The 19,293-nt window shown below is 43.4% G+C and overlaps 1 protein-coding gene across 2 annotated transcripts in view; it reads right to left on the bottom strand.

Moving 5' to 3' along the window:
- The window catches only part of NCKIPSD (NCK interacting protein with SH3 domain), a 94,243-nt gene that overhangs the window by 16,219 nt on the left and 58,731 nt on the right, over window positions 1–19,293 (bottom strand). For both annotated transcript variants that reach the window (XM_083727170.1, XM_083727169.1), the window contains 4 exons: window positions 18,023–18,621; window positions 8,978–9,148; window positions 7,805–7,891; window positions 4,652–4,790 (listed from right to left, as the gene is read on the bottom strand). In XM_083727170.1, coding sequence (XP_083583296.1) covers window positions 4,652–4,790; window positions 7,805–7,891; window positions 8,978–9,148; window positions 18,023–18,621 — 996 coding nt within the window. The remainder of the gene's footprint in view (window positions 1–4,651; window positions 4,791–7,804; window positions 7,892–8,977; window positions 9,149–18,022; window positions 18,622–19,293) is intronic.

Raw genomic sequence — 19,293 nt, 5'->3', positions numbered from 1 at the left:
CCAGGAGAACATGGTCTGCACATTTGGTGACAGCTAAATTGGCTGGCCAGGTTGGGCAGGTGCTACCACACAGCTCTGGCAAGATAGACTTGTAGGAGTGGTATCAGACTTGTAGGAGGAAGGAAGAAGCAGGAGACAAAAAAGACCTTCTTTTTCAGCGCCCCCCAGCAAAGACAAGTTAGAGGTCTAAAAGGGCACCTGAACTCTGAATTATCCAAGCAGTAGATGAAAAAAGGAATCCTTTTGTGAGAAATACGGAGTATAGAATAAAAACATCTGCCTGTAGACGAACTTATAAATTAGTGATGTATGGAGCTGAAAGTTTATTTTTAGATGCCAGCAAGCTAGGACTAATCTTAAAATCCAGGCAAGCTTCCCGCTAGAGTGAACAATGAGAACTACAGCTTCAAGTACTGCCATCTTAACCAGCAGAAATAAACACCCTTACAGAGACTTTTGCATGCCAAGATAAAAAACGCCAACAACTTCAGACACTGTGGACAATCAATAAACTGCTGTGATAAAGAGAAAGCTCAGACATCTATAAGCATAACAAGTATAAAGTGCAGGCACAGATCATATTTGCATTGCAGCAACGCAGGGAATGAATGAATGTATCACAGAGCAGAGCTGGGTTGCCATCTCCCAGATCACCATCCCACCCACTCAAGAACACACATCCCCTGCCTGATCCCCATGCTAGTTCTGCTCTGTAGTTTTCCCATTTTGTTTGTGTTAAGTGTGACTGTCGGATTTTTTATACCTTCAGGGCAGAACCATCTTGGCTATCTGTATGCAGATAACGGCAGCCTGGCATTCCCTCTCATCCCCTTGCAGCTCAGCAAGGCTTAGAGTTGCATCCGATCAAGCGCAGGGCATTCATGTTCTCTAGCCTACCTTGTGCTTCTGCTGGCTTTAATTAATCCCCTCTCTCTTGTTTGCCGCTTGCACTGAGGAAAGGCCGTCTTACTGGTACATATCAACCCTATGCTTAGCACCCGAGTGTACCCCTCGAATGGTTTTTGAATGCGACAAATGAAACAAAACAGAACTGCGGCTTTCTTAAGGCTGGCCAAAGGATTCCCTTCAAAGTTTTGTTCTTCAAAGAAACTGTGTAGTGAGCCTCTGTTTGGACTTATCGAACAGATCTGGTTGCACCCTAGACAGATGGAACACAGTTTCTCATTACCATAGCTACGTTGCACCCGTTTGGTAAATGTCCGGTTCTTCCCTCTAACCCGTAACTTTAGATTAAAGCCATTAAGCTTCCAAATCCTTTATCAGAAGCCTTGGGATGTCTGACAGCAAACCTCATTTTAGATACAGTGGAACCTCAGTTTTTGAGTATCTCGGAAGCCAAACGTTTTGGTTTTCAAATGCTGAAAACCCGGAAGTAATTGCTTCCGTTTTCGAACGTGCCTTGGAAGTCGAACGGCTTCCGAGACGCGTTTCTCAATGGAATCTTCCGCCCACCCATTGTGCCTCGGTTGTCAAAAGTTTTGGAAGTCAAATGGCCTTCTGGAATGGATTACGTTCAACAACCGAGGTTCCACTGTATATAGCTACACAGAGGAAAGGGGTGGGTTGTTCCATATGGCAAGCTGAAATGCTTGTGTGGATGCATGCTGTGCAGCTGAATCCCACCCAGAGCTGGTAAGGCTACAATCCTATGCTCACTTGGATGAGAGGAAGTCTCACTGAACTCAGAGGAGCTTACTACTGAGCAGACCTGAACAGGATTGTATCACAGGAGGCAGTGGGGTGCAAAGGTTAGCGCTGAACTTGGACTGGGAAGATCAGAGTTAAGCTTGCACAGCTAACGCCCTCTGTCTAACCTCTCACTATTATGCTATGAGGATAAAGTGAGGTAGTTCACCTGTACAGGTAGCTCACTACCCCTGAGCTCAGTCAAAGGATGGGATGCAAATATGGGTAGTCATATAATCATCATTTATAATGCTTACCTTCAAAGGGTTATTCATTTGTATAGAAAAGCAGGTTGTTAATGCCACGTTTGATAGTGGATTATGGATTCAGTTTTAAAAGATTAAGGGTCTAGACTTTATCATGTGTGCTTGCATTAGTTTCAGAGTTCTAATTAAACTAGTTCCCATGGTGGCAGTCTGTTGCAGCATGTGTGTGTGTGTGTGATACTAAGCCAGATAATTTTTAAGGGATACTTAACTGATTTTTTTTAAAAATCAAATAGCCCATTAAATCCCAATAAAACTCCCACTCTTTTGCCAGTGTACTAGATGGCAACAGGTGACAACACCAAGTCAAAGACAGCAACTCTTTTTTTAACTATTCCATGTTCAGCAGCTGAATATAAAAAGGTAAAAGGAAACAAGATACAGCCCACTAGAAAGACACCATGGGCTTCTTTCTCCGAGATATGTATGCATTGCCCATCAAAGCCATGGAACAGATAGAAAGCCAAGAGATTTAAATCGGCACTTGGCAGCAATAAACAAACTGCAGAATTAATTTATTCAGCCTGCTGCATATTTTATACATATCGAAGAGCAGAAGTAGCTGGCTCTGCTAAACCTAGTTAATAAAAAAGTTCTCTGTCTAATGAAAGCATTTCCAGTCTTTTTCTTCTGCAAAACTTTGCTTTCAAAGACATGGCTTCACACGAGGTCACCCATGAGATCAAGATCTACCACCCCTTTTTAAACTGCCTGAACCAGGCAAGTTCACCCCCCACCCAGCCATATCCATGCTATTGCTCTTCCCTCATTTCTAAATCAGAAATATACAAGGCCACCCTTCCCCAAGATTTACATACACTTTCCCTCATAGAACGGACAAGGTATCGTTCCCGCCAAAAACCTTTATCAATGCTCCCCAACTCACTCAAGCCATCTTCTGAGCCACTTGAAAATTAAGCTACTTGAATGATCATTTAGAAGGAGGCCAGTAAACTCAAAACGCATAGACCAGCACCTTACTACTCGCTCAGCTACCCGGGAGATGCTTGCAAAACCCAAACTAAAACTCAAGCACTCTCTCTTTGGCTATCATGAGCTGCTTCCTCAGCTTGCAACGGGATTTCCAAGGATGTAGAAGCATGGAAGAAATGCCAGGCAATTGATCAAGGATACGGGTAAGAGAATGTACTTTCAGATCTACTTTCCCTCCCTCTCTTCGCTTCCTGTTTTTAGTCCAGCCTCAGCCCTTATCTGCTTCAACTTGGTGGCAAAACTCCACTGTGCCCATCAGTCTTAATTTCCTACTAACACCCATCTCAGAGACTCTTGCAATGGTGGATTAGATTGCTGTCCAAATACCTGTAACAATTATTTTGGATGCCCAATCTTCATAACCCCACAATACCTCACAAACTGCCCAGAGTGGCTGGGGCAACCCAGTCAGATCAGATGGGTGGGTGGGTAGGTAGGTAGTAGCAGTAGTAGTAGTAGTAGTAATAATAATAATAATAATAATTTTTTATTTATACCCCGCCCTCCCCAGCCAAGGCCGGGCTCAGAGCGGCTTACAAGCAATAATAAAAACAAGATGAATGATTACAACTTAAAAACAAAAATAAAATACAACATTAAAATAATGGAACATTAAAATATTAAAATGTAGCCTCATCGCAGGAGGAGAAGGAAAAGAAAGAAAGAGGGGAAAAAGAGAGAGAGAGAGAGAGAGAGAGAGAGAGAGGGGGGGGGGGAATCAAATTGGCTCCAAGCCAAAGGCCAGGCGGAACAACTCTGTCTTACAGGCCCTGCGGAAAGAAATCAGATCCTGCAGGGCCCTGGTCTCATGAGGCAGAGCGTTCCCCCAGGCCGGAGCCAGAGTTGAAAAGGCCCTGGCTCTGGTTGAAGCCAATCTAACTTCCTTAGGGCCCGGGACCACTAGGGTGTTGTTATTTATGGACCTTGAGGCTCTCCGTGGGGCATACCAGGAGAGGCGGTCCCGTAGGTACGAGGGTCCTAGGCCGTGAAGGGCTTTAAAGGTCAAAAGCAGCACCTTAAATCTGACCCTGTACTCCACCGGGAGCCAGTGCAGCTTGAAAAGCACTGGGTGAATATGCTCCCATGGCAGAGACCCCGTGAGGAGCCTCGCTGCAGCATTCTGTACCCGCTGGAGTTTCTGGGACAGCTTCAAGGGCAGCCCCGCATAGAGCGAATTACAGTAGTCAAGCCTGGAGATGACCGTCGCATGGATCACTGTGGCCAGGTCGGGGCGGGAAAGGTAAGGGACCAACTGCTTGATGCGGCGAAGGTGGAAAAATGTCGCCTTGGCTGTTGCTGTAACTTGCGCCTCCATGGAAAGGGAGGCATCAAGGATTACACCCAAACTCTTAACGGAAGGCAATGGCACTAATTGGGCCCCTGCAAGAGAAGGGAGTTGGTCCCTCATCCCCATGCCATCCCGACCTAGCCATAGGACCTCTGTCTTCGAAGGATTTAGTTTCAATCGGCTCCCACAAAACCATCCAGCCACAGCTTCCAAGCATCTGGTCGGGGCCAAGTCAGTGTGGCCATCCATCAGCAGATAGAGCTGAGTGTCATCAGTAGTAGTAGTAGTAGTAGTAGTAGTAGTAGTAGTAGTAGTAATAATAATAATAACACCACCTCAAGATCTCCATGACCAGCAGCAGAGATGTAGCAAGAGCCATTTTATAAGCTTGCCTTACCTTGGGTATGTGTCTGCATGTCTCGAGCTAGCTCCATTGGCAGGACCGAATTCACCAGAGCAGAGATAATAGCAGCGTCCAAGTTGCACATTGCTCCAAAACACTTCAGAAGCAGTAGCCGTAATGGCACTCTGTGCTCCTAAAAAGTTATAAACGACAAATTTTAAATGACAAAATGCCAGGAAAATACTTCCTTTTTGTTATCAGTACTCACCAAGATTAAGTATTTAGTTTAAGAACTGAGCTCAGCAAAGCGAGTACATTTAACTTCACTGGAACAGTTTCAAGTTACAGATATCTGTGTATCTGAAGAAGTGTGCATGCACACGAAAGCTCATACCAAGAACTAACTTAGTTGGTCTTTAAGGTGCTACTGGAAGGAATTTTTTAGTTTCAAGTTAGTGAGTTCACATGGAAGCTGGCCTTTCAGGGTATGCAAAATGGTGGCGAACCGGATTTCACCATTAGTTTTTCCTGCCTAGTTGTTTATGAATAAGATAATCAAAAAACCAGGAAACCATGGTTAGTGACCTCTAAACAAGCCAGAAATGAAGCTACAACTTGTTTGGGAGTTATTAACCACAGTTTCCTGGACTCGGAGTACGGAGAAATGACAGTTAACCTAGACTTCCTGGTTTGTCGAAACCAGCTCTGAACACTACAAGACAGTGCCAGATAACCTCTTCCTACTTGAGGCAAACCCATTTATTGCCACCTTCCAATTTGCCTTCTGTGTCAATTTGTAGCATCACACAAGTTTTGTGATAGAGTGCAGTCCAAGCATTGTTTGGGATTAGAGGAAAGTAAGCTTACTCCTCAAGAGAGGGTCTCCTAAGAAGAAGAAGAAGAGTTTGGATTTGATATCCTGCCTTTCACTCCCCTTCAGGAGTCTCAAAGCGGCTAACATTCTCCTTTCCCTTCCTCCCCCACAACAAACACTCTGTGAGGTGAGTGGGGCTGAGAGACTTCAGAGAAGTGTGACTGGCCCAAGGTCACCCAGCAGCTGCATGTGGAGGAGCGGAGACGCGAACCCGGTTCCCCAGATTACGAGACTACCGCTCTTAACCACTACACCACACTGGCTAATTGATACAACTGGGAACAGATGAATTATCCACTAATAAATAACTCCAACTCCTCTATAATTTCTTTTCGTGTGTGAAGATCCTTTCAGATATTTCATCACAGAAAGGAAACATTACACTTGTAAAACTTATTTCTGATCCATACAAGTGGACTATCTGTCACAATGGCAACTCTCACCACACAGGAACATGCCTCGTACCAAGTCATAGCGTTGGTCGATCTAGTTCAGACGCAACTACAATGACTGGTAGTGGCTGTCTGGGGTTTTAGACAGGAATATCTCCATCTCCCAGCCCTTCCTGGTGATGCTGGGTACTGAACCAGGAACCTTCTGCATGCAAAGAAGATGCTCCAGCAGTAAACTACAGACCTCCCCCTACTTTCCATGCGCTGGGTTTTTTAAAATAAAAACATGTTTAAAATAAAATGAATTAATGATGACAAGCATAGGAGAGTGGATTATCTAGGGCAGATGGCTGTAACAGCGAGCCCTCGGAAAGGGATGGAGCAAAGAAGCACTAAAGAGAAACACCTACATGTTACTCCGCATACTTGATTTCCTTCCTTTGTCCCAGAGAAGTATCTTCATAACCTAATTTCCTACCCAAAGCTGTTTATGAATGCACAGATGTGCATCAATTAAGAGAAGAGCAGGAACAGCCTGCCAACGTTCCCAAGGCATTCTCAGAAATCCTTCCTCTCGATGACAGCAAAGCTGCTACCTCTGTTCCTGAGTGGAGTGCTTTTGTGTGTTTTTATAAAGGGCAGCTAGATTTATCTTCCAAACTGCTAGCAGAGATGTGTCCATGACCCAGATATAAGGCTTGTTCTCAGGCACACTTTTCCTGATGCCACAAATAAACTTTGGAAATAAGCAGTCCTTTGTTATGGGTTCATTTACAGCTTATGCTCTCTAGATTTACAGTGTTAAGCTCACACTCAGCATGTTTATATTCTTCCTTTGCTCTTACTGTTTGGCTACTTGATCGTAGTGTGGAATACTACAGCCTTCATAGGTGCCTGATTTAACTGGCGAGCCCATGCATGGGGAAGCTATGCCCCCCACCAGATGTTGCCAGACTACAACATCCATTCTCTCTAACCACTGGCCAGATGGGACCTGGACTCCAACAGCACCTGGACGGCTAAAGGTTCACTATTCACAGGCTAGACAAACCAATTAGAAATATTCCTGGAACCGAGAATGCCAGGAGGAGGTTAAGGTTCTTGACAACACTGTTGTAAACTTGTGTTCACATTTTCACTTACTCCTGTCCCCAAAAACTCTCCATCGGTTTTGATTTGTGAACAAGGATTACATAAAAACAGTGTGCCCCCTACATGCAGCTGCGATGATAACAACAATAATAATTTATTTATACCCCGCCCATCTGGCTGGGTTTCCTCAGCCACTCTGGAGCTCTACACCCATGTCTGGTCAGATTCAGAATGAGTTTTCCACCACTGGTGCTCTAGCCGTCTCAACGACTGTTTCCTTGCCCTCAGCTCTGGGGAAAACCACGGGGCTGTCCGGGCTCCATGAAATCAGAGAGGGCACTTTGGAGCCAGACAGTCAATAGGTAAAGGTACCCCTGCCTGTACGGGCCAGTCGTGTCCGACTCTAGGGTTGTGCGCCCATCTCACTTAAGAGGCTGGGGGCCAGCGCTGTCCGCAGACACTTCCGGGTCACGTGGCCAGCGTGACAAGCTGCATCTGGCGAGCCAGCGCAGCACACGGAAACGCTGTTTACCTTCCCGCTAGTAAGCGGTCCCTATTTATCTACTTGCACCTGGGGGTGCTTTTGAACTGCTAGGTTGGCAGGCGCTGGGACTGAGCAACGGGAGCGCACCCCGCCGCGGGGATTCGAACCGCCGACCTGACAATCGGCAAGTCCTAGGCGCTGAGGTTTTACCCACAGCACCACCCGCCGTTCCTAGACAGTTGATAGCCCTGGTTAACTCTGCATTCCAGTGGGCCACCAGGGAATCAGCTGAAAGGCCATCAGCATGGGATAAAACATCCTCTACCATTCTCTGGAAACAAAAAATATTGACTGCAGCCTCATACCATCTGATAATATGTAACAAGGGACATAACCGATTCAAAGTCATTCTTCTTGCACATCTTCTTGCAGACTTCAGGATCCGCATCGGTCTGGAAATGTGGATGGAAAAATCAGTTTCCCAGTGAACCAAGAATGGATTGTTTCTGACAATAGCCATGCAAGATGAACCTACAGATCTGTCCCAAACCACAAGCTTTCCATTCCCCAAACATAAACTAATATAATGCAAACTAAAGTTATATTCAGTACCAAAACAAGTCTCTGTCCTGAAGCAAAAACAGTCTACAGATGTATGGTCCAAACAAAAAACCCCATATATAATTCCAGAGAGCTATGCAAGCTGCTGAAACAAGAGCATGCTGCTACCTATAAAGTAATATATCTCTCATTCTGGAAGATAAAATAGCTTATAAGGGTTTTTTTCCCCAAACCCCAAATTTCCAATTTAATTTCAGGCCTAGAAGAGGAAAAGGACCCCCTCAAGCCAATCGCATCCTTAAACAATGAACATTCACTAAAATGCACCAAATATGAGAGGTATAAGTTGTTTTGGACTTCTTTCCCGCTTGCTAATAGATGCCTCTTCTGAAAGAGTCAGCCTTTTAATGTAAATTTACACCTGCAGACTCCTTACTTTAGAAATGCTATTGAAGTTCACTCTAAAAACAAGCAACATTAGGCAATTTCACATTTCAGTTCACATTCATGTTTGTACACATGCTGGCCTCTCAAGAGAGATATGGATCAAAACAAGGTTATCATGCCACATATATAACAGAAATGCATCTGTATCATTTTTTTTTATCCCCACCCCAGCTAAAAAGTTACACTAGAGCTTTCCAAACTGTCGCAACATGTTAGTGTGTTGGCTGCAGTGTGTAGTTGTGTTAAGCAAACGCTTCCCTGTGCTCCTCTTGGGGCTGGAAAGGGGTTAGTTTAATGGGTAAAACTGAATTACTGTGTCACAAAATGATGCATATCTAAAAAGTGTGTCACCAACATGCAAAGTTTGGAAAGCTCTAAGTCCTGATTGTTACTCGGGGCTCCTCCAGGAGGATATGTGGGGGTATAAATTCAATAAATAATACATAAATCAAATTTTACATTTCTGCTGAACCGAATTCTGAGAAAGTAACCAAGTCTCCAGCCATGCAAAAGCCAGAGCAGGAAATTACCAGAATACGAAGCAGTTCCTCCAAGTAACAGCAAATGACGTTTTCGTCTTCATAGAGGGCCCAGCTGCGTTGCTGGGCATCATCTTTATGGCGGGCCAGATCTGCAAATATAACCTTTAGCCTCTGTTCATCATGGCAGATCTGACCAGAAGGCAGTCCTGAACAAAGATCCTGCAACAAAAACAATACACATCGCTTTAACAGTGAGCAACTACTGGAAAAGCACTTGTTTTCAACTATAATTTAATTTTCAACTGAGATTTAAATGGCTAAGGTAAGTGCACCTTCCAAGTGAAGGCCTTCAATGAACGGCCATTTGCAAATCGCGCACAGGCATCCATAAATGCCACAAGTGACTTATTTTACTTTATTTTATTCCACATCCGGATAATGTCTTTTATTTGTTTCTTACCCTGCTTTCTTAATGGCCATTGGTCTTAATAATAAAGGTTTTATTTGAACTGGCCACAAGAGGTTGAATGGGGTTAGTATCACTTATGAGAATACCCTCACAGTCATAAGCATGAATTAGTACTCTGAAAACTGAAATGTCTGTTCTGCTCAGTGTCCTGGGAAACGGATGGCAAACAGCTTGAACAATTAGTTAATTCAGCTGGTACACAGAAAACGATATTCCTCAAAGATGTGTATAACCTGGGGAGCAGAAGTGTCAACACAATACAGCTCATTGGGCACAATCATATCTGTAAGGAAGGAGGCAGTTTGGGAATCTTACAACTGTTGGGTTTTTGCACCTGCCAACTATGCCATTAACCTGATTAAACAAATGAATTCACATTGGCAGAGGGGGTGTATAAAGCAACTGTGATTCTCCTGAAGATTAGAAATCTATTTCTCCCTATTTGTGCAACTTTCGTTTTCTCACAAGGCATGAAAGTGACCCTATGTGCTTGCAAAATGTGATGAAAATCATAGTCCTAGGAACCCAACTAAAAGAGCCTTGCATCGTTTTAGAGTTCAGATGGTAAGAATCTCCATCTCCCATCACACTGTTCATTCAACCTCATTTTAAATCAACACTGTGAGAACAGAAGCACCGTTAACTCTATCAGATTTCTCCAACCCTTTCTTTCCCTTCCTTAGACGGAGCTCTACTGCTACTATATTGGGAATAGGTAAAGAATCATGCTAATGTGTTTTTTTGGGGGTGCCTCCCCAACACCCACAACAACAAAAACCATACAGGGGCAGTTGCTTAGATGCAGCCAAGAGTTCCTTAGCTGGCTAATTTGCAGTGTGGATGGGGGGGAAAGGATAACACATGGTTGGAACTGAGCAAGATGATTTCTCTAGAGGCCTGATTTCCATGCAAAACATGCCCTAGAATTTGCCATCAGCACCTTGAAATGTCATCTCTCAGTATCTAAGCAATTTGCAAGGAAGGAAATTGGAAGCCGCCTTATACTGTCAGACCATTAGTTCACTTAGCTGCATGCTGACCCTACTACAGTGGCTGGCTGTAGTTCAACAGTTTCAGATGGGTGGAATGCCCAGCAGTTCCTTGAAATGTCAGAGATTGAACCCGAGGCCTTATATTTGGGATGAGGGTGGGAGAGTGGAATAAGGACAAAAGATACTAGCCTCTGAAAACCACAAAAGCTTGGTGAAACAAAAACCAGGCTTCTCCTGGAGGGGTGTCCCCAAACAAGTATGCCACAATAAATAAGTCCTTGTTCTGTGCATCCACACTGACTGAGCTTTATAGATGGTTCATGCAACATTTTTTCAGGACCAAGATAAAACTTTATGCTTTTATCTTCACATAGACTTATAGTGATGGAGGTCTTTATCCAGCCCTATGGCCTGAGACAGGATTTTCCACAAACAGATCAATTCAGACCATAATATGACCCAAACCAGAGGAGAAGCATTGTATGATTCTAAGGTACATGCAGAACCATTAACTCAGTCCTTGCTGAGGATGTGATCAGACAAATCAGACAAGTTCCCAACACAAGTTCCCAAACAGCAAAAGTTTAATCCAGAAGTAAGTTAAAGTATTTCACTTCCATGCTCTCCATATTGCCAGTTGGGTAAGAAATAAACTAAATTTGTAGTTGGCTGACTATTTAAGAGTTGGTAGTCTGAAGAGTGCAGAACTAAAGTGTTTCATTGATAGAGTGTAAACAAAAGGTGTTTGCGAGCAAAGGTGCGCAAATAAGCTGTGTCGTTGGAAGACAAGTTGGACCCTAGTTTTACACTGTCATTTTGAGGGATCATGACCAGACTCTCCATGATGATAAAAAAGTCAAAGGTCAGTGTATTTGGGCAGCTGCACATTCAAAACTGTTCCCCCTCTATACATGCTGGGCAGCCATAATTGCAGTTCCACTATGTTACTTGTGCATTTCTTAAATTTATATCCAGTCCTTCCTCCTGAAGAGCCACTATGTGTGCCCTGGGTGTATATGGATTGAAAATTGGGTTGATGTAACTTATCACGAAACTATAATGACTTCAAGATCCAAGTCTGCTATTTGCTTAGTGCAATAACTAACTTTGTTTTGTAATCAGCAAGATAGGGCTTAACTAATGTGTCATATAAGATGACCTTTAGACTAGTCAACAGCAGTGTGGGAGCAGCATAGTGTTAGAAACTGAGATATGAAAGCTACGAGCTAAATGGCACCTTAAACCTAAGCTACGGGCACAACAACAGAATGTCTAGGCGCACTTTTTTATAACAAAAATACAAAATGAATGAACTGCAGCCAAAATATCATGTTCATTTTCCACATGCTCTAGTCCTTCCCCTGCCCACCCCCCTAATATCCTTAAGAGGGTCTCTTCTCCAATCTTCAGAGAGTAGCTAGAAGTGGTCAGGCAGAAAAAGGTCCTCCTTTCCTTCCGCTCTGCAGTTTTAATCTGAAATCTTAGGCGCAGTACGGCGCCCTGAGCTCAGCAACTGTTTGCGCTAATGAAATTGCCCGTCACAAAATGTGCCTAGAACAATGGGAGTTTTGAACACTGGGCATAGTGATGAGGCAGTGGCCTCACAGGTTTGCAACACTGAGATGTTCCCAGCCCCAAGGGATTGCCTCAAAGCAGCATGGTCCCCGTACTATTGGGGTGGGGGCAATTCCCTGTCTTGAGGGTCTTTCCTTCAAGGAACCTCTGTGCAGCCCATCAGGGTGCCTCAAGCTAAAATGGTGCTTGACTAATTTTTTAGTATAAGCAAGCTTTTTGAGTATAAGTAGTGTTTCTGAGAATGTGAGCATGTTCTTTTACAAACTCGTGAAGTGTGTATGGACAGCAGTGCTAGCTTCAGCATGAAGTTAAGTGCTTCTTTCTCAAACAACCTTAACTATGTTCTCTCTGGGGAAAGTGAGAATTGGAGGAGGGAGCTGAAAGATTTTCTAAGAATTTTTTCCTCCCAAATGGAATAAGAGATCATCATTGATTAAAGCTTCCTGCTGCTCTATACTAAATCTCTCAACCTTTTTTCAGGCTTCATATTACATTCTTTAATTAGTTGTATCCTTTCTTCTGTCCTCCTACTTTAAATTAAAAGTCAAAGCACTGCTTTACTAAATCAATTTTAGAATCCATTACCACAGACTTATTCCCAATGTGCTCTTTTGAAGGATGAATTGCTTGTGGTATTTTTCATTCAGGTCTGCCTTGCTGCTGTGTTCATGCAATACAAGGATCAAGGGAAAAGAAATATACTCATACCTCTGATGCTGCACAGAGTCTGCCAGGGTGTCCTTGCACTTATTCTATAGTGGAAGCAATTTCAAAAAGAAGGAACTTGTACCTCTCAGGTACTCTCATATACCTAAATAAGGCAGGAATGGAGAGAATCTAGCCAAAGGTGTAATTCAGGCCTCCTTTGATGTAGGAGAGACTTCTTTTTAAAATGTCAGTAGAAGCTAGCTTTCCCTTGAGATTTGGGTTTCCACTTATTTCTCTAAATTGCCTTTTAACATATTGCCCATTTGGGCAATGTAAGAGAACATACATCCACATAATGACAGGCTGCTGAAGGCCCACTCGCACACTGTGTAAGCTGCTCCTGTGGTAACTTCAGTGCCCCTGCACACATGCCCTCTGCACATTTTATTTAATATCCAAGTGTGGCAAACATGCATTCATTCATAAGATCAAAAGAGCAGCCCTTCTGGATCAGACCAGAGGCCTATCAAGTTTAGCATTCTCCTTCCGCAGCGGCCAACCAAATGTCTATGCAGGAAGCCTACAAGCAGGGGGTGAGGGAAGCAGCACTCCCCTGCTCATAATCTCCAACAACTGGGAGCCAGAGGTACTGATTTTCTGACACTCAATGTAATCTATAGCCATCGCGAATGAATAATGGTCATTATAGGCCTTATCCTACAGGAATTTGACTAATCCTCTTTTAATGTCAGCCGTCTTTGGACTTCAAATTCCATAGTTTAACTATGCACTGCGCAAAGATGCACTGTGTATTTCCTTTTGTCTGTTCTGAATCTCCCACCGTTTAGCTTCATTGGATGGCTTTTTGGGTTCTGCTATTATGACAGGAGGAGAGAGGAAAAAATCACCCAGTGTGCTTTCTCTGCACCATGTGTATTTTTGTGAACTTCCATAGCGTCCCCTCTTACTCATTTTTTAAAAAATTCTCCCTAGACTAAATAGCTCCAAACATCCTCTTGTAGGGGTTTGGTTTGATCTATAAGCAGCTATGGGATTTGCTTTTTCTTGGCTGGGGCCTATGGCCATTGCATTACTATAGGGTCTTCAATTGAAAATGCTTCATGATATTGCCTCCTCCTATAAATATCGGAGAGCCAGATCTAGAGCTGAAACAAGTACCAGAATTGGACAGCCATCACTAGTTGTACGGAGAAAGTTACTACATTTGGAGCAGAAGTGACTGTGTGGGGATTCACACACAAGGATAGAAATAAATGTAAGTTTATATATAAATAAAAGAAACCCAGCTTGGTGTCCGGTGCTGTTCAGCACTTCCAGTTTTGCTGCGCCTTAAGTCCCTTGACTGCAGTCACCAAAGCATATCTTGCAGCCCAATAACTCTGTGGAAGGAGTGCTTGAGTGACTGGCCTACAGATGACGATGGGAATACCTGACAGGCAAAGTGGGGGGAGCATAATTATTGCAATAGGAGAAGCCAAAAAAACTCCTCTTGTTGTCCGGTGCTGCTGAACATCTGTAAGCACTTGCTTCCATTGCGCTGCAAAATAGCCTTCCCTGTAAGAGGATTATAACTGCAGAAGAAGGAGGAAGGAAACACCCTGTAATTACTACACACTCAGCTCAGGGAACTGAGCTTGCTGCTAAATGAAACACTAAGTTTCCAAAGGCTCTACCCTAGAGAGAGGCTCAATAAATTGAATTAAGTGTCTGTCTCACTCGGCACTGTTAATCTGGGCTGGAGTCTCCTAGGGTGTGCTGTTGAGATGGCAGCCCCATCTCTTACATTAAGCATAGGTTAGTACAGTGGATTTATCACACAGTCATCAACGGAGTCATGTACAATGATACCTTTTTATTTATTTATTTAGGGCTCAGGGGAGATGATTGTGCATACCCACTCAAAAAAACAAAAAAAAACCCCCTAAAAATATTCCCTACATTTTTTTGAGAGTGCCATTGGCTCTCCAAAACGGCTAGCCAGGACTTAGGGGGGAAGGAGCAGAGCAGCTTTTGCAGAAGTGCAGCCACGTTTGCACAGCAGAATTGTCATTCCATCTGCTAGCAGTGAAGGCGAGATAGCAGCAGAGGGAACTTTCCCAAAATAATCATGTTCTCTTCAGCAGAAAAGATTGTGATTGGATGTTTCCCGCGTATAATTTTGCCCTCCAAATACAGAATGACAAACACAGATGAGCTTAAGGCACATCTTACAAATACTGTAGTGTAAATCATTTAAGTTGGCTTTTGTAAGGCATAGTCTGGTTCCTGGAAATGTATGGGGTGGCTATACAGCAGTAATAGTTGCTAGTTACTTAATAAGAGCAGATCTGACCCTAGCTGTGCGAGTGAAAGAAATGGAGTTAGTGATGAAATCGCATTAAGGAGGCGCATGATATGTCAAGAAGTTAGTCAGATTAGAGAGCTTTGCTAATAGATTAATCTCGTTCAAGTCCATTAACGGCTTGGTTCACAGTGGAAACCCTGTGGATGAGAGATGGTAGGGAAATAAAGTGGACTGTTAAAAGGTGGGGAAAGCACTTCAGAGCAACTGTGAAAATATGTGGGCTCTAAGGCTTTGCTTGCCCCAACATTTTATCATCGCAATTTTAATTTGGTTTTTTAAATCTGTTGCTGGCCTCGAATAATTTTTATGCATTACCTTCATACACATGGCTTCCCTTGTCAACAATTTAATGCTTGTAGGTTTTATTTTATAAGTGCTGAATTAGTTCACCCAAACACTATGCAATTAGGTTGTTATAGTCAGCTAAAAGAAAGGTAATTGGGATGGGGTTGACCTTGAGATGAATCATGAAGTAATACTGTTACATGCCGCCCCTCAAACTCAGAACAATACTTCTAGGATTGTGGTTTAGCTCTGTTTTTAAGATTTTGGTGGTTTCTTCACTCCCACTAAAGTATTAAGGAAATTGCCTGGGTTCGTAGACACTCTTGGCTGCCCTGTTGCTTTGACTGTATACTTTATATTTGACTTTCTTCAGTAATGTTTTCTTCTGGATTGTTTTATTTGATTATTTAATGTGTTCTAAAACATTTTTGAAAATTTTCTTTAAAATATAAAGCGGTACAGAAATGGAATTAATAATATTGATAATTTTTTGCCATACGCTGCCAAATGGGGGGAAAACCACGGTCTTGTTTTTCTGAGTAGGGAAAAAGTGACAAGAGAGGTTGCACATTTGGGGTTGGATCCAGTGCTAGTCCTACTTAGACTAGACCCACTGAAATTAAGAGACCTAAGCTAGTCATGCCCATTAATTTCAATGGGGCAACTCTGAGTAGCAGTAGCAGTGGATACAGCCCTTTAAAATTATCCTTACACGAGAAGTTGGTGCACAGACTCCACACATTTCCAGTCTTCAATTAAAAATTGGTTTTGTTAGTGTTTTATCAGGATACAGTCAGCTCAAAGTATTGTAGGTGTTTCCTTTGAGCCATAGAACAGGAACAGAAACCAACAGTCTAAGCCAAATTGTAGACAGGTTGTGGGGAGAAAAGGCTGCAGCATGAAATTGCTTATAGGTTTCTGCTGAATTGAGGCTGAGTATTGATACGCCATCTTTATCAAGTTAAAAAGCAATTATCTTGATTACCCAGTGGGTCACATGATCCCAGAAATGTGAAGTTCCGCTGCTGCATCTAGCGATTGTGTTCACTATGGACAGCTAACTGGATTACAATTTGATCTGAATTTTGAGCAAAACAGTTTTCCATATCTGTATGCCTCGCTAAACCCTTTTGTAATCTTGCCAGCATCAATAATGCTTTCCTATTAGAGGTCAGTAGGAAGTTTCCTTCTCCACTACCACACAACAGAAAGGAACTGAATTTAATATTATTCCACTTAAAGCCAGTTAGCCAGACAGACTATGGAGTCAGTGGCAAGAGTGCGCAATTTAATGTTGGGGGAACGAGCAGTTCCAGCATAGCTCAAGTGGTTTGAAGATGCCACTTGGTGAGTTAAAGAGGGAATTGGAAACTGTGAACAAAGCATAAACCTGGCCCTACATGCTGCACCCATCAGAATCTGTGTTAAGCATCCATCTACCTGTGAGGTGGAGAGGACATGGATCAGACCTTCTCATAATCAGTGCTCACATCATGTAATTCATAGCTGTGGGAGATCTGGCTTTCCATGTCATTGAGCGCACTGAGCCAGGAAATCAAGAACCCTCTCCAAGCACACTTTTTATGGCAATGCCCTTGATGCTGTTTCTGTCCTGTGATAATGTTGCTAGGATTATTTTACACTAATTTTTACACTTGTTTCTCAGACGGACACCCATCCAGGCACTGACCAGATCCAGGCCTGCTTAGCTTCAGCAAGCTGTGACCTCAGACCATACGCTGGTAAATAAAAGATGTAGCAGGGTAGAAACAAAACTAGTTTATAGATAAATAATAAAAAAAGAAAACATCGTACCCCAGGTTGACAGAGACCAAAGGATTTGACTTTTGGGGCCATATGAACACAAAGCAGTGTAACAGCATTATCTCTAGAACTCTTCATTTGGGGGGGGGGGGAATGTGGTTTTGGATAAAATAATCTGAACAGGACCTCACAGTGAACCAATGTTGCTTATGGTTCTCCCACCTCTTGCAGGCCAGATTTATGCAGTTCCTTCTCTGTATGCCTAACCCCACGTTGCCAGTGTATTATTTACCAATAAGGATGTCAACAAGACCGCATGATCCCATTCCCTTTTTATTCTGTTGCTCTTCTGACATATGAAGTGTTCAGTAATTCTACCATCTCTTCATAAATAAAGCCCAGTAACCGAGCATGCATTCTGCTACTTTCTGAGGTGACAAATACACCATAGAGTAGGGATGGGCAGAAAGCAGGATATACTGGTAGATCTGGGTAATTTGAAGCAGATTGGCAAGGATTATTGACTCCCAATTGTTTAACAATAACAGCACCCCCTTCCTGGCCACAAATTATATACTTCTGACACACCAGGGGGCAGGGGTAGTTAGGAGTGGATTCTTGTCTGAAAGGACTGTGACCTCAATTCAGCTCCGGTTCTGGAATCAAATTTCTGGGCTCAAAATTATTTAATTCTTATTCAATGTATTTTGCACCTGGCTGTGATTGGTGGATCGTGGGATTCTAGAACAAAAAAATCAAGGACACCCTGCTAGTCTAAAGTTCAACCATCTCTAAAGGAGCTGGCATAACCTCAAGGGGATATGTCCACTCTTATTCTGGACAGAATATGATCCACGCTGCCTCAGTCACCTAAGTACTTGAGCTCCCAACTCATGTTACTGCCTGCCCACTAATAAAACCCCATGCCTTCTAAAAACAAAGTTCATCAGCCAGCAAACCACAGAAAATGCTTTTCAACCTATGTATTTTCCTACCTTGCTTTCCACCAAAGAGATGAGAATCTGCTCCATGATGCTATTAGTGGCAGGAACAGAAGTTTGGATATGGCCAATTACTACACCAATGGCAACCCGGGAGAGCTCATAGCTGAGATTCGTGTTCCTGCGGACGAGTTCAATCAATTCGGCGCCTATTGTCTTTGGCACAGATACTACTAGGCTCGGTGATTCATGATCTGCATCCTCTAGATCAGCTGACTTTTTATCTTCCGGGCAAAGGGAGTCAAAATCCTCTGCTTCCGCAGGAGCAACTGGCACAGTCTCCTTGGCTTGTACGGTCTTCTCATCATTTGCACCTGAAGCCCCTGCTTGCACGGGCACTTGTGGGGCAGCCCTCTTGGTCTGGGGCGATTTGCTTGCACTCCCATGCTTTCTTTGCCCTGGCGGGCTAATATCCAAGCTGTGCGATGCCATCGTGTGGGCACTTCTGCTGGGGACAGGGGGAGGGGTGTTGCTGGGGCTGGGAGTAGCAGTCGGGAGAGCCGACTCTGTCGAGCCAGTGTACAAGGTATCCAGCGAAGTTGTGCTTACAGAGGAGGCACTAGAAACTGACCGAGAGGTGATTTCAACTGCGTCTGAAAGGCAACGATTAAAATGTCTTAGCAACAGCATCAAAGGAAAGGAGGGGAAAAAACAAACTGCAACAGCAGAGTCCATTAAGAAGCTCATTGTGCATGCTTCCAAAGTAGTTTAACTAGCCTTCCTGGTTCACTTATCTCAAAGCAAAATTGTATTAACTCTCTCTTGAGTATTCCTGATCACTAACCTCTTTCCAACAAGGGAGAAAAAGCAGCTCTGCAGACATGAATTTTCTTCGAAGATCCCAGGGTTTTTATTAAAAAGCATTAATCTGCAGGTGGAAGAGATTTTCCCCGCAGGAATAGATGCACTTTTTTCTCTCTTTCATTTTTAAGCATACAGCTATTACTTTTGAATAATGTTTCTTACATATTTCAAATTACAAGAGGAAAACTGCCCATTGCTGAAGCATCCCCCTTTTCCTTTCTGCAGCTACTTTCAAGCACCAGTTGAGAATGTACTATGTACGGAAGTCAACAACAGAGATCATTGGCTACAAGGTACTGACCGCCACCCTCTATAACACTCGTGGCTCATGGGCAAAACGTAGCCTGCCAGGGCTGTCCATTTGGCCCACAAGGCTATTTCAGGTAAGTCATGCCTACCTAACATATGCCTGAAGTCATAGGACATTAAGTGAGGTCATAGGATGATGACTGATTGGCTTT

The sequence above is a fragment of the Podarcis gaigeae genome (genome assembly GCF_964106915.1).
Source record: "Podarcis gaigeae genome assembly, chromosome: 2".
NCBI lineage: Eukaryota > Metazoa > Chordata > Lepidosauria > Squamata > Lacertidae > Podarcis > Podarcis gaigeae.
The sequence above is the reverse complement of the archived record's forward strand: the minus strand, read 5'-3'. Positions and strand labels throughout refer to the sequence as shown.